Source organism: Oncorhynchus nerka, linkage group LG18 (genome assembly GCF_034236695.1).
Source record: "Oncorhynchus nerka isolate Pitt River linkage group LG18, Oner_Uvic_2.0, whole genome shotgun sequence".
Taxonomy (NCBI): domain Eukaryota; kingdom Metazoa; phylum Chordata; class Actinopteri; order Salmoniformes; family Salmonidae; genus Oncorhynchus; species Oncorhynchus nerka.
The window spans coordinates 16,002,686-16,016,044 of NC_088413.1; the positions used below are offsets into that span (position 1 = coordinate 16,002,686).

The following is a 13,359-nucleotide window of genomic DNA, read 5'->3' on the forward strand; positions in this document are numbered from 1 at the left end:
GTTTAAAGCTACAGAGGGACAGTGTGTAACAGGTGTTATCGTCTGTCTTGTAGAATGGAGAAAACAGTCAGCTTTCTGAAAGCAGAGGCCTGTTTAGGAGAGTTTAAAGCTACAGAGGGACAGTGTTAACAGGTGTTATCGTCTGTCTTGTAGAATGGAGAAAACAGTCAGCTTTCTGAAAGCAGAGGCCTGTTTAGGAGAGTTTAAAGCTACAGAGGGGCATTGTGTAACAGGTGTTATTTTTTCTGTCTTGTAGAATGGAGAAAACAGCCAGCTTTCTGCCTGCATCCTTCTAAAAACCTTTACTAAACGGAATAGTGGGTTCCTTTTGTTGTGACAATCCCTTCCCCTTTAACTGTGTATTAACCCCTGTGTGTGTGTGTGTGTGTCTGTGTGTGTGTGTGTCTGTGTCTGTGTCTGTGTGTGTGTCTGTGTGTGTGTGTGTGTGTGTGTGTGTGTGTGTGTGTGTGTGTGTGTGTGTGTGTGTGTGTACCTCAGGCAAGAGCCCACAGTGGAGGCTGTTCATCTTCTACCCATGTTTGTGTCGGAGCTGATGCTGGAGACCCACGCTCTGACCTATGAACCCTCCGTAGACGTCTTCCAGGTCTGTAACCCCTGACCTCTCACCTTTCAGCTCACCGAAGATGTCATCGTTCTGCAACATGTCAATATGGCTCTGAATGTGTTACTTTTTTTGTTTGTAACAATGTATCTCTCTCTCTCGCTCTTTATGCTGTGCCTGTGTTTTTGTTTGAGTGTCTGTGTGTGTGTCTGTGCGTGTGTCTGTGCCTTGTGTGTGCCTGTGTCTGTCTGTGTGGGTTGTGTGTCTGTGGGTGTCTGTGTGTCTGTGTGTGTTGTGTGTCTGTGTGTGTTGTGTGTCTGTGGGTGTCTGTGTGTGTTGTGTGTCTGTGCGTGTGTCGTGTGTGTGTTGTGTGTCTGTGCGTGTGTGTGTGTGTGTGTGTGTGCCTGTGTGTGTGTGTCTGTGTGTTTATTCCCCTAACAGGAGTGTGTGTCAGAGATCATCTCTAGGTTCCAGGAGACGGTGTTGTCATTAGTTGTGCTGGTGACTGACTCCTACTTTGATGCCTTCACTCAGCCCATGATCAACAGCAAGGTGTGAAACACTACCACTGACTAATTAGCATAACAAAACTGTTTTTTGTTTGTTGCAGATAGCTAGGTGAGACAACTACACCTGTTATAGTGAGTACATTTTTCCTCAAAGTCCAGTGCAGGTCTTAGTTCACCAAAGACAAGGCTGTTATTTAGTTTAGTTGTGTTTTGGGGACAGTTTTCCAGACACAGATTTAACCTAGTTCTAGAATTAAAAGCAACGTGAAGAATCTTCATGATACGTTCTGTTCAGTATTAGTGTTGGTCTGTGTCCAGGAAACCATCCCTAAATGTTTTAATAGTCTGACAAGATGGCTGTTGTCCAGTTAGTAATACTATCCTATCATAACATGGTTGTATTCCACTACCATTCAGGTAGAGGAGATGTAATACTATCCTATCATAACATGGTTGTATTCCACTACCATTCAGGTAGAGGAGATGTAATACTATCCTATCATAACATGGTTGTATTCCACTACCATTCAGGTGGAGGAGATGTAATACTATCCTATCATAACATGGTTGTATTCCACTACCATTCAGGTAGAGGAGATGTAATACTATCCTATCATAACATGGTTGTATTCCACTACCATTCAGGTGGAGGAGATGTAATACTATCATATCATAACATGGTTGTATTCCACAACCATTCAGGTGGAGGAGATGTAATACTATCCTATCATAACATGGTTGTATTCCACAATCATTCAGGTAGAGGAGATGTAATACTATCCTACCATAACATGGTTGTATTCCACAACCATTCAGGTAGAGGAGATGTAATACTATCCTATCATAACATGGTTGTATTCCACTATCATTCAGGTAGAGGAGATGTAATACTATCCTATCATAACATGGTTGTATTCCACTACCATTCAGGTGGAGGAGATGTAATACTATCCTATCATAACATGGTTGTATTCCACAATCATTCAGGTAGAGGAGATGTAATACTATCCTATCATAACATGGTTGTATTCCACAATCATTCAGGTAGAGGAGATGTAATACTATCCTACCATAACATGGTTGTATTCCACTACCATTCAGGTGGAGGAGATGTAATACTATCCTGTCATAACATGGTTGTATTCCACTACCATTCAGGTGGAGGAGATGTAATACTATCCTATCATAACATGGTTGTATTCCACTACCATTCAGGTAGAGGAGATGTAATACTATCCTATCATAACATGGTTGTATTCCACTACCATTCAGGTAGAGGAGATGTAATACTATCCTGTCATAACATGGTTGTATTCCACTATCATTCAGGTAGAGGAGATGTAATACTATCCTATCATAACATGGTTGTATTCCACTACCATTCAGGTAGAGGAGATGTAATACTATCCTACCATAACATGGTTGTATTCCACTACCATTCAGATAGAGGAGATGTAATACTATCCTGTCATAACATGGTTGTATTCCACTATCATTCAGGTAGAGGAGATGTAATACTATCCTATCATAACATGGTTGTATTCCACTACCATTCAGGTAGAGGAGATGTAATACTATCCTATCATAACATGGTTGTATTCCACTACCATTCAGGTGGAGGAGATGTAATACTATCCTACCATAACATGGTTGTATTCCATTACCATTCAGGTGGAGGAGATGTAATACTATCCTATCATAACATGGTTGTATTCCATTACCATTCAGGTAGAGGAGATGTAATACTATCCTATCATAACATGGTTGTATTCCATTACCATTCAGGTGGAGGAGATGTAATACTATCCTACCATAACATGGTTGTATTCCATTACCATTCAGGTGGAGGAGATGTAATACTATCCTGTCATAACATGGTTGTATTCCACTACCATTCAGGTGGAGGAGATGTAATACTATCCTACCATAACATGGTTGTATTCCATTACCATTCAGGTGGAGGAGATGTAATACTATCCTGTCATAACATGGTTGTATTCCACTACCATTCAGGTGGAGGAGATGTAATACTATCCTGTCATAACATGGTTGTATTCCACTACCATTCAGGTGGAGGAGATGTAATACTATCCTATCATAACATGGTTGTATTCCACTACCATTCAGGTAGAGGAGATGTAATACTATCCTATCATAACATGGTTGTATTCCACTACCATTCAGATAGAGGAGATGTAATACTATCCTGTCATAACATGGTTGTATTCCACTACCATTCAGGTAGAGGAGATGTAATACTATCCTATCATAACATGGTTGTATTCCACTACCATTCAGGTAGAGGAGATGTAATACTATCCTATCATAACATGGTTGTATTCCACTATCATTCAGATAGAGGAGATGTAATACTATCCTATCATAACATGGTTGTATTCCACTACCATTCAGATAGAGGAGATGTAATACTATCCTGTCATAACATGGTTGTATTCCACTATCATTCAGATAGAGGAGATGTAATACTATCCTATCATAACATGGTTGTATTCCATTACCATTCAGGTAGAGGAGATGTAATACTATCCTATCATAACATGGTTGTATTCCACTACCATTCAGGTGGAGGAGATGTAATACTATCCTATCATAACATGGTTGTATTCCACTACCATTCAGGTAGAGGAGATGTAACATGGTTGTATTCCACTACCTAGAGGAGATGTAATACTATCCTGTCATAACATGGTTGTATTCCACTACCATTCAGGTAGAGGAGATGTAATACTATCCTGTCATAACATGGTTGTATTCCACTACCATTCAGGTAGAGGAGATGTAATACTATCCTGTCATAACATGGTTGTATTCCACTACCATTCAGGTAGAGGAGATGTAATACTATCCTATCATAACATGGTTGTATTCCATTACCATTCAGGTGGAGGAGATGTAATACTATCCTATCATAACATGGTTGTATTCCACTACCATTCAGGTGGAGGAGATGTAATACTATCCTGTCATAACATGGTTGTATTCCACTATCATTCAGGTAGAGGAGATGTAATACTATCCTATCATAACATGGTTGTATTCCACTACCATTCAGGTAGAGGAGATGTAATACTATCCTATCATAACATGGTTGTATTCCACTACCATTCAGGTGGAGGAGAAGACGTGTGGTGACGGTCCTGGTCTGGAGGCCATGTTAGAGGATGATAAACACCTCCTGAACATCATCCTTGACATCAAGGTCAGCATTCTGTGTCCTCTTTAAAGGTCATTTGAATTAGCTAAGTGGATGGTAATTGTCTTGGACATTTTGATGTCAACTTAGTGTCTATTATGATTCCCTAATGCCAAAGCTCTTTAAATCTGTTGTGGGAGTTAAATGACTTTCACAGTTCAGTGTTTTGTTGTCTTGCCTCTTCGTCCTTGTGCCCTGATTCCCTGACTGTTGGTCTAACTGGCTGCCTCATTAAGAAGTTTGTTTTGTTGTCTCTCCTCGTCTCCCTCTTCCTCCTCCTCTCGCTCCCTCTCAGCAATCGCTCCAGTTTGCGTTTGACTCGGCCAGCGTGTACGCGCGCACCTTTGAGAGCTTCCGCGTCTTCTACAGAGAGAATGAGAGTCTGGACCTGGACGCGCTCAGAGATCAGGATCACGGTACCGTAGCAACGCTCTTCATCATCGTCACCAACATCATCAATTCAATGAACTTACCAGGGAACAGAGACAATGGATTAGCCAAGGCACTTCTTTTCAGTATATAGCTTTGAGTTTCTACAGTCAACACAGATACCACAGCAGCATATCCATTTTGTCTCAGTTCATTCAGACCTTTGGATCCAACGAGGTCCTTTAGGCGTTTTCTGTATATTTCACAGTGTCAGATCAACACTCCACCATCTCTCTTTTTAAACGGTCTAGAGAGCCATCATGTGACTCGGTACCCTGTCCTGTTCCCTGTAGGAGTGGCGTTCTTCTCTGAGAGTCTGAAGAAGTACCACAGAGAACATAAAGAGGCCCTGGCCATCAAACAGAAGAGGCACCTGGGCCTGCTGCTGGTGGACACCACTCTGCTTAAAGGGAAGCTCCTCCCCTCACCACTACGCTGTCTGGAGGTAGGAGGAGAGGAACAGTGTTACCAGTGTTAATAACCCCCTACAGCCCGGGCCTTTACACTGTGGAGATCTGAAACTTATTCATTGGTATTAGCAATATGTACAAATATAAACTTCCACTTAGCCTATCAGAGGGCGAGTTAGAGCTATTACCAAATTGCTTACAAATGTCAAATCCTATCGGTTCTCCACAAGTCCATAGGGCTTAGGATCAAGTGGTGGATTTGGGATTGGGCCGTCCATCCACCCACTGACCAACATTAACGCCTGTGCTGCCCCCCCCCCCACCCTCTCCTCCAGGCCATCAATGACATGCTCCCCCTGCTGGCCAAGAGAAAGATCGACGCCATCATCGCTGAGGCTCAGGATGCCCAGTTCAAACTGGAGTTCATCCCCTCTGCAACTACAGAGTTCGTCAACTCCCTCACCTTCCTAGAGGAGATACAGGAGCGGGTAAGAGACGGTTTTGTCTAGCCTCTTAGTCCGCCCCATCCCGCATGCGGTATCGTTACTACAGCCTCAAGCTCATTAGCATAACGCAACATTAGCGATTTTTTTAAATCGCAAATGAAACGAAATAAATATGCCTGTTCTCAAGCTTATCCTTTTCTTAACAATCCTGTCGTCTCAGATTTTCAAAATATGCTTTAGAACCAGAGAAAATCACTAATTTGTGTAAGAGTGGTGATAGCTAGCTTAGCGTTAGCATTAGCATTTAGCACGCAACATATTCACAAAAACCAGCCAAGGAATCAAATAAAATAATTTACCTTTGAAGAACTTCAGATGTTTCAATGAGGAGACTCTCAGTTACATAGCAGATGTCCAGTTTTTCCTGAAAGATTCTTGTGTAGGACACATCGTTCCCTTTTGTTACTATGCATATGGCTACCGAAACTAACCGAAAATTCAGTCACCTACATGTCGAACTTTTTCCGAATTAACTCCATAATATTGACTGAAACATGGAAAACGTTGTTTGAATCAATCCTGAAGGTGGTTTGTCATATTTCTCTCCGTTGAAAGAACCGTCCTTGTAGCCTGGTTTGTTCTGAGATTTGAATGGAAAAATACCGGGACCTGACTTTTGCGCACCAATTGCCACGCAGCCACCTAGCGGGACACCTGGTAAATGTAGTCTCTTATGGTCAATCTTCCAATGATATGCCTACAAATACGTCACAATGCTGCAGAGACCTTGGGGAAACAAGAGAAAGAGTCCGTTGATTCCTGTCGCATTCACAGCCATATAAGGCGATCATGGAAAACGTAGCCTCAGAAATCCTGTGCATTTCCTGGTCGGTCATACATCTTGGTTTTGCCCGAAACATTTGTTCTAAGGGACTCACAGTGAAAATCTTTGCATTTCTGGAAACGTAAGACTGTCTTCTTTCCAAAGCTATCAATTCCAAGCATATTCGAGCATCTTTTCGTGACAAAATATTGCGCTTAAAACGGGCACGTCTTTTTATCCAAAAATGAAATACTGCCCCTATAGGACTAACAGGTTAAAAGGGATACAGCTTTTGTAAAAATTGACCTTTTTCGTGGCAGATTAGGAGAATTTACGCAGTAGGATTAGGAAAATGCACATAGCAGGTTAGGAGAACTTACACAGTAGGATTAGGAAAATGAACATAGCAGGTTAGGAGAACTTACACAGTAGGATTAGGAAAATGAACATAGCAGGTTAGGAGAATTAGGTTAAGGTTGACGGTCACACAGAGCCATCATCTTCTTCATTCAAGAGACTGACTCCGTCCCAGAGTAGCGGACTCAAACCCAGAGTAGGGGACAGACCCAGAGTAGGGGACTCAGACCCAGAGTAGGGGACTCAGACCCAGAGTAGGCGACGCAGACTCAGAGTAGGGGACTCAGACCCAGAGTAGGGGACTCAGACCCAGAGTAGGGGACTCAGACCCAGAGTAGGGGACTCAGACCCAGAGTAGGGGACTCAGACCCAGAGTAGGGGACTCAGACCCAGAGTAGGGGACTCAGACCCAGAGTAGGGGACTCAGGCCCAGGGGACTCAGGGGACCCAGGCCCAGAGTAGGGGACTCAGGCCCAGAGTAGGGACTCAGACCCAGAGTAGGGGACAGACCCAGAGTATGGGACTCAGACCCAGAGTAGGGGACTCAGACCCAGAGTAGGGGACTCAGACCCAGAGTAGGGGACTCAGACCCAGAGTAGGGGACTCAGACCCAGGGTAGCTGCTGACTCAGCCCCAGAGTACTTTGTCACCTTGTATCACACTGTAGTCATTGTTACATTACTCATTACCAAACTATTGGGAAAGATGACCAAGGGAGTCAGTAGTGTTGGGTTCATGTTGTCAGGTGAAAGTCTTTCTTGGATGTTTCTGGGAAATGACTTAGTCGAATTTCTGTTTTCAGCCAGCATGGCCCGCCTAGGAAAACATCTGGGGTAAACACTGACAGTTCTTTCATGGTCTGTGTGTTTGTGTGTCAGATGGAGTGGTTGGACGAGCAGACAGAGACCGTGTCCCAGATGTACAAGCTGATAGACTCCTACTCCGTGCCCAGCCCTCCTGAGGACTTTGCCGTCTATGCCACCCTGAAACCCTCAGTCACCGGCGTACGCAACGCCATCGACAAGGCCGTGGGAGAGAAGGACGCCAACGTGGACAAGTTCTGTGTCCACCTCCAACGGGACATCACCGACCTCAACAAGGAGGTCAAGAGGGTCAAACAGCAGGCTCAGGTAACTAGAGGTCAAGGGTCAACGCTCAGATGCATTGTATCACACTAGCTTCAGCATCACGCTAAGGGTCAGTGTTTGTCCCCAGATAGGCTTTATAAATAACCGTGGAAAAAGCTAAGAATGTAGACATTAGTCTCTGGATATGACAGTCATTTACAACTGGGTTCCTCTTCCCCAGGTCGTTGTGTTCTAAATCAACTGACCTGAAAAGATAATTTCGTCTGTCACAGTAGGGTAAATAGAGATGTGTATGGGTTTGATCCAGACCAGGGAGGGACAACTTTGATGGGGTTTGGAGCCATTAAAAATCTGAACTCATAGTGAGTGGCCGCTGTGGCTCGCGGGTCTGCATACCCACATCCAGGGAGGGGCGTCAGGTAGCCTAGTGGTTAGAGCGTTGGACTAGTAACCGGAAGGTTGCAAGTTCAAACCCCCAAGCTGACAAGGTACAAATCTGTCGTTCTGCCCCTGAACAGGCAGTTAACCCACTGTTCCTAGGCCGTCATTGAAAATAAGAATTTGTTCTTAACTGACTTGCCTAGTTAAATAAAGGTAAAATAAACATCCATACCCAAGCACACAGGCAGAGCCGGCCCTAGCCTTTTTGGGGCCCTAGGTGACATTTTGCTGCGAGTGAAACAGTTGCCCGTCCCTGACCCATGTATAACTGTGTGTATGTGTTGATCTCTGCTCCCCAGAACAATCAGATCATGGACATCAATGCTGAGCGTCCCAAGGTCCGTCTGCTGCTGGACGAGGTCCAGGTCTCCATAGACGAGCTGCAGAACCAGGCCTTCCAGTACAAGTCTTTCCAGAAGAACTTCAAGGTTCTACTATACTATACAATACTATACTATACTATACAATACCATACTATACAATACAATACAATATTCTACAGTACCATACTATACCATACTATACTATACAATATAATATTCTACAGTGCCATACTATACCATACTATACTATACAATACTATACTATACTATACAATACCACACTATACAATACAATATTCTACAGTACCATACTATACCATACTATACTATACAATGCAATACCATACTATACTATACAATACAATATTCTACAGTGCCATAGTATACCATACTATACTATACAATACAATACAATATTCTACAGTACCATACTATACCATACTATACTATACAGTACAATACTATACAATACCATACTATACATTACCATACCATATAATACAATAACATACTATACAATACAATACCATACTATACAGTACCATACTATACAATACCATACTATACTATACAATACTATACACTACAATACCATACGATACCATACTATATCATACTATACAATACTATACAATACCATACTATACCATACTATACTATACAATACAATATTCTGCAATACAATAATATACAATACCATACTATATCATACTATACCATACTACACAATACAATATTCTACACTACCATACTATACAATACCATACTATACCATACTATACTATAGAATACAATAATATACAATACCATACTATATCATACTATACAATACTATACAATAGCATACTATACAATACCATACTATATGGTACTATACAATATTCTACAATACTATACAATACTACACCATACTATACGATGCCATACTATGCAATACCATACTATACGATACCATACTATACTATACAATACAATATTCTACAATACAATACTATACAATACCATACTATACTATACAATACAATATTCTACAATACCAGGCTATACAATACCATACTATACGATACTATACAATACGATATTCTACAATACTATACAATACTATGCAATACCATACTATACCGTACTATACCATACTATACCATACTATACAATACAATACTATACAATATCATACTATGCTATACCATACTATACAATACTATACCATACTGTACAATACAATATTCTACAATACCATACTATGCCATACCATACTATACAAAACAATATTCTACAATACCATACTATACGATACCATACTATACCATACTATATTATGTAATACAATATTCTACAATACTATACAATACCATACTATACCATACTATACAATACAATACCATACTATACCATGCTAAACCATACTATACAATACAATATTCTACAATACCATACTATACTACACCATACTACCCTATTCAATACTATACAAGGGGATACTATATAATACGATACAATACCATACTATACAATACAATACTATACAATACTTTACAATACTATACTATGCCATACCATACTATACCATACTATGCTATGCAATGCAATATTCTACAGTGCCATACTATACCATACTATACTATACAATGCAATATTCTACAGTACCATACTATACGATACCATACTATACCATACTATACAATACAATGTTATACTATACAATACCATACTATACAATACGATATAATACAATACCATGCTATACAATACCATACTATACCGTACTATACCATACTATACAATATTCTACAATACAATACTATACAATACAATACTATACGATTCAATACATAGATGCCGAGAAATAGGATACAGTACGTCTTCTGACCACCAGAGGACAGCAAAACACCACCTTTCACCATTGTTCCTTGAGAGAAACAGTATAGTTAAATATAGAGTAACTTACTGTTGTGCGTTTAAGTATCTTCCCTTTGGCACTTTTTCACACCTGGATGTGCATTGATTGAGGCAATTCAGATTAGGTGTCTCTTTCAAAGGATGCCTATATTCTCTATCCCTCATTGACCCCTTTCTCCCTGGCCTTGGCACCCGTCTTGTCCACTACCCTCAAGTAGAGTCACCCCTCTCTGACTTCTAACCCCTTGCCTCTGTAGGTTGAGGTGACTAAGTACGAGGCGTTAGTGGAGGTGAGTGACACCTCTCTGACTTCTAACCCCTGACCTCTGTAGGTTGAGATGACTAAGTATGGGGCGTTAGTGGAGATGAGTGACCCCTCTCTGAGCTCTAACCCCTGACCTCTGTAGGTGGAGGTGACTAAGTATGGGGCGTTAGTGGAGATGAGTGACCCCTCTCTGAGCTCTAACCCCTGACCTCTGTAGGTGGAGGTGACTAGGTATGAGGCGTTAGAAGAGCTCAGTGACCACTCTCTGACCTCTAACCCCTGACCTCTGTAGGTGGAGATGACTAACTATGAGGCGTTAGTGGAGATTAGTGACCCCTCTCTGAGCTCTAACCCCTGACCTCTGTAGGTGGAGGTGACTAAGTATGGGGCGTTAGTGGAGATGAGTGACCCCTCTCTGAGCTCTAACCCCTGACCTCTGTAGGTGGAGGTGACTAAGTATGGGGCGTTAGTGGAGATGAGTGACCCTCTCTGAGCTCTAACCCCTGACCTCTGTAGGTGGAAGTGACTAGGTATGAGGCGTTAGAAGAGCTCAGTGACCCCTCTCTAACCTCTAACCCCTGACCTCTGTAGGTGGAGGTGACTAAGTACGAGGCGTTAGAGGAGCTGAGTGCAGAGGTGAAACTGAAACAGCTGCTGTGGGACTCTCTGGAGGAGTGGGACGCCCTGCAGGCCGGCTGGATGGAGGTACAGTATGGAACCATGCAGGGGGTTAGATATCACACACACGACACTGTGTTCCCTACCATACACTTCTGACAAAGGGGATTGTTCCTCTATTCTTCGCTGTCGCAAAGTCTCACCTTTTCCATTCTGACCACACTGCAAAAGTTAATACGATTTTGTCCGAAAATGAGGCGACAGCAACATATTCTAACTGCCTGTGTGTCTTCCTTCTCAGTGTATGTAATAACAGTAGTATACTCCACGTGTCTTCTCAGTGTATGTAGTAACAGTAGTATACTCCACCTGTCTTCTCAGTGTATGTAATAACAGTAGTATACTCCACGTGTCTTCTCAGCGTATGTAGTAACAGTAGTATACTCCACCTGTCTTCTCAGTGTATGTAATAACAGTAGTATACTCCACGTGTCTTCTCAGCGTATGTAGTAACAGTAGTATACTCCACCTGTCTTCTCAGTGTATGTAATAACAGTAGTATACTCCACCTGTCTTCTCAGTGTATGTAATAACAGTAGTATACTCCACCTGTCTTCTCAGTGTATGTAGTAACAGTAGTATACTCCACCTGTCTTCTCAGTGTATGTAATAACAGTAGTATACTCCACGTGTCTTCTCAGTGTATGTAGTAACAGTAGTATACTCCACCTGTTTTCTCAGTGTATGTAATAACAGTAGTATACTCCACCTGTCTTCTCAGTGTATGTAATAACAGTAGTATACTCCACCTGTCTTCTCAGTGTATGTAATAACAGTAGTATACTCCAGCTGTCTTCTCAGTGTATGTAATAACAGTAGTATACTCCACCTGTCTTCTCAGTGTATGTAATAACAGTAGTATACTCCACCTGTCTTCTCAGTGTATGTAATAACAGTAGTATACTCCACCTGTCTTCTCAGTGTATGTAATAACAGTAGTATACTCCACCTGTCTTCTCAGTGTATGTAATAACAGTAGTATACTCCACCTGTCTTCTCAGTGTATGTAATAACAGTAGTATACTCCAGCTGTCTTCTCAGTGTATGTAATAACAGTAGTATACTCCAGCTGTCTTCTCAGTGTATGTAATAACAGTAGTATACTCCACCTGTCTTCTCAGTGTATGTAATAACATTAGTATACTCCACCTGTCTTCTCAGTGTATGTAATAACAGTAGTATACTCCACCTGTCTTCTCAGTGTATGTAATAACAGTAGTATACTCCACCTGTCTTCTCAGTGTATATAATAACAGTAGTATACCTCACCTGTCTTCTCAGTGTATGTAATAACAGTAGTATACTCCACCTGTCTTCTCAGTGTATATAATAACAGTAGTATACCTCACCTGTCTTCTCAGTGTATATAATAACAGTAGTATACTCCACCTGTCTTCTCAGTGTATGTAATAACAGTAGTATACTCCACCTGTCTTCTCAGTGTATATAATAACAGTAGTATACTCCACCTGTCTTCTCAGTGTATGTAATAACAGTAGTATACCTCACCTGTCTTCTCAGTGTATGTAATAACAGTAGTATACTCCACCTGTCTTCTCAGTGTATGTAATAACAGTAGTATACTCCACCTGTCTTCTCAGTGTATGTAATAACAGTAGTATACTCCACCTGTCTTCTCAGTGTGTATGTACTCCACCTGTCTTCTCAGTGTATGTAATAACAGTAGTATACTCCACCTGTCTTCTCAGTGTATGTAATAACAGTAGTATACTCCACCTGTCTTCTCAGTGTATGTAATAACAGTAGTATACTCCACCTGTCTTCTCAGTGTATGTAATAACAGTAGTATACTCCACCTGTCTTCTCAGTGTATGTAATAACAGTAGTATACTCCACCTGTCTTCTCAGTGTATGTAATAACAGTAGTATACTCCACCTGTCTTCTCAGTGTATG

At 41.5% G+C, this 13,359-nt stretch overlaps 1 protein-coding gene across 1 annotated transcript in view; it reads left to right on the top strand.

Moving 5' to 3' along the window:
• The first annotated feature begins 522 nt into the window (after positions 1-522).
• The window catches only part of dnah6 (dynein, axonemal, heavy chain 6), a 184,285-nt gene continuing 171,448 nt past the window's right edge, over positions 523-13,359 (top strand). The window contains exons 1-9 of the mRNA XM_065004536.1: positions 523-604; positions 1,004-1,114; positions 4,202-4,291; positions 4,581-4,701; positions 5,008-5,159; positions 5,460-5,612; positions 7,629-7,880; positions 8,579-8,707; positions 11,358-11,471. Of these exons, the coding sequence (XP_064860608.1) occupies positions 536-604; positions 1,004-1,114; positions 4,202-4,291; positions 4,581-4,701; positions 5,008-5,159; positions 5,460-5,612; positions 7,629-7,880; positions 8,579-8,707; positions 11,358-11,471 (1,191 nt within the window). The 5' untranslated portion in view covers positions 523-535. The remainder of the gene's footprint in view (positions 605-1,003; positions 1,115-4,201; positions 4,292-4,580; positions 4,702-5,007; positions 5,160-5,459; positions 5,613-7,628; positions 7,881-8,578; positions 8,708-11,357; positions 11,472-13,359) is intronic.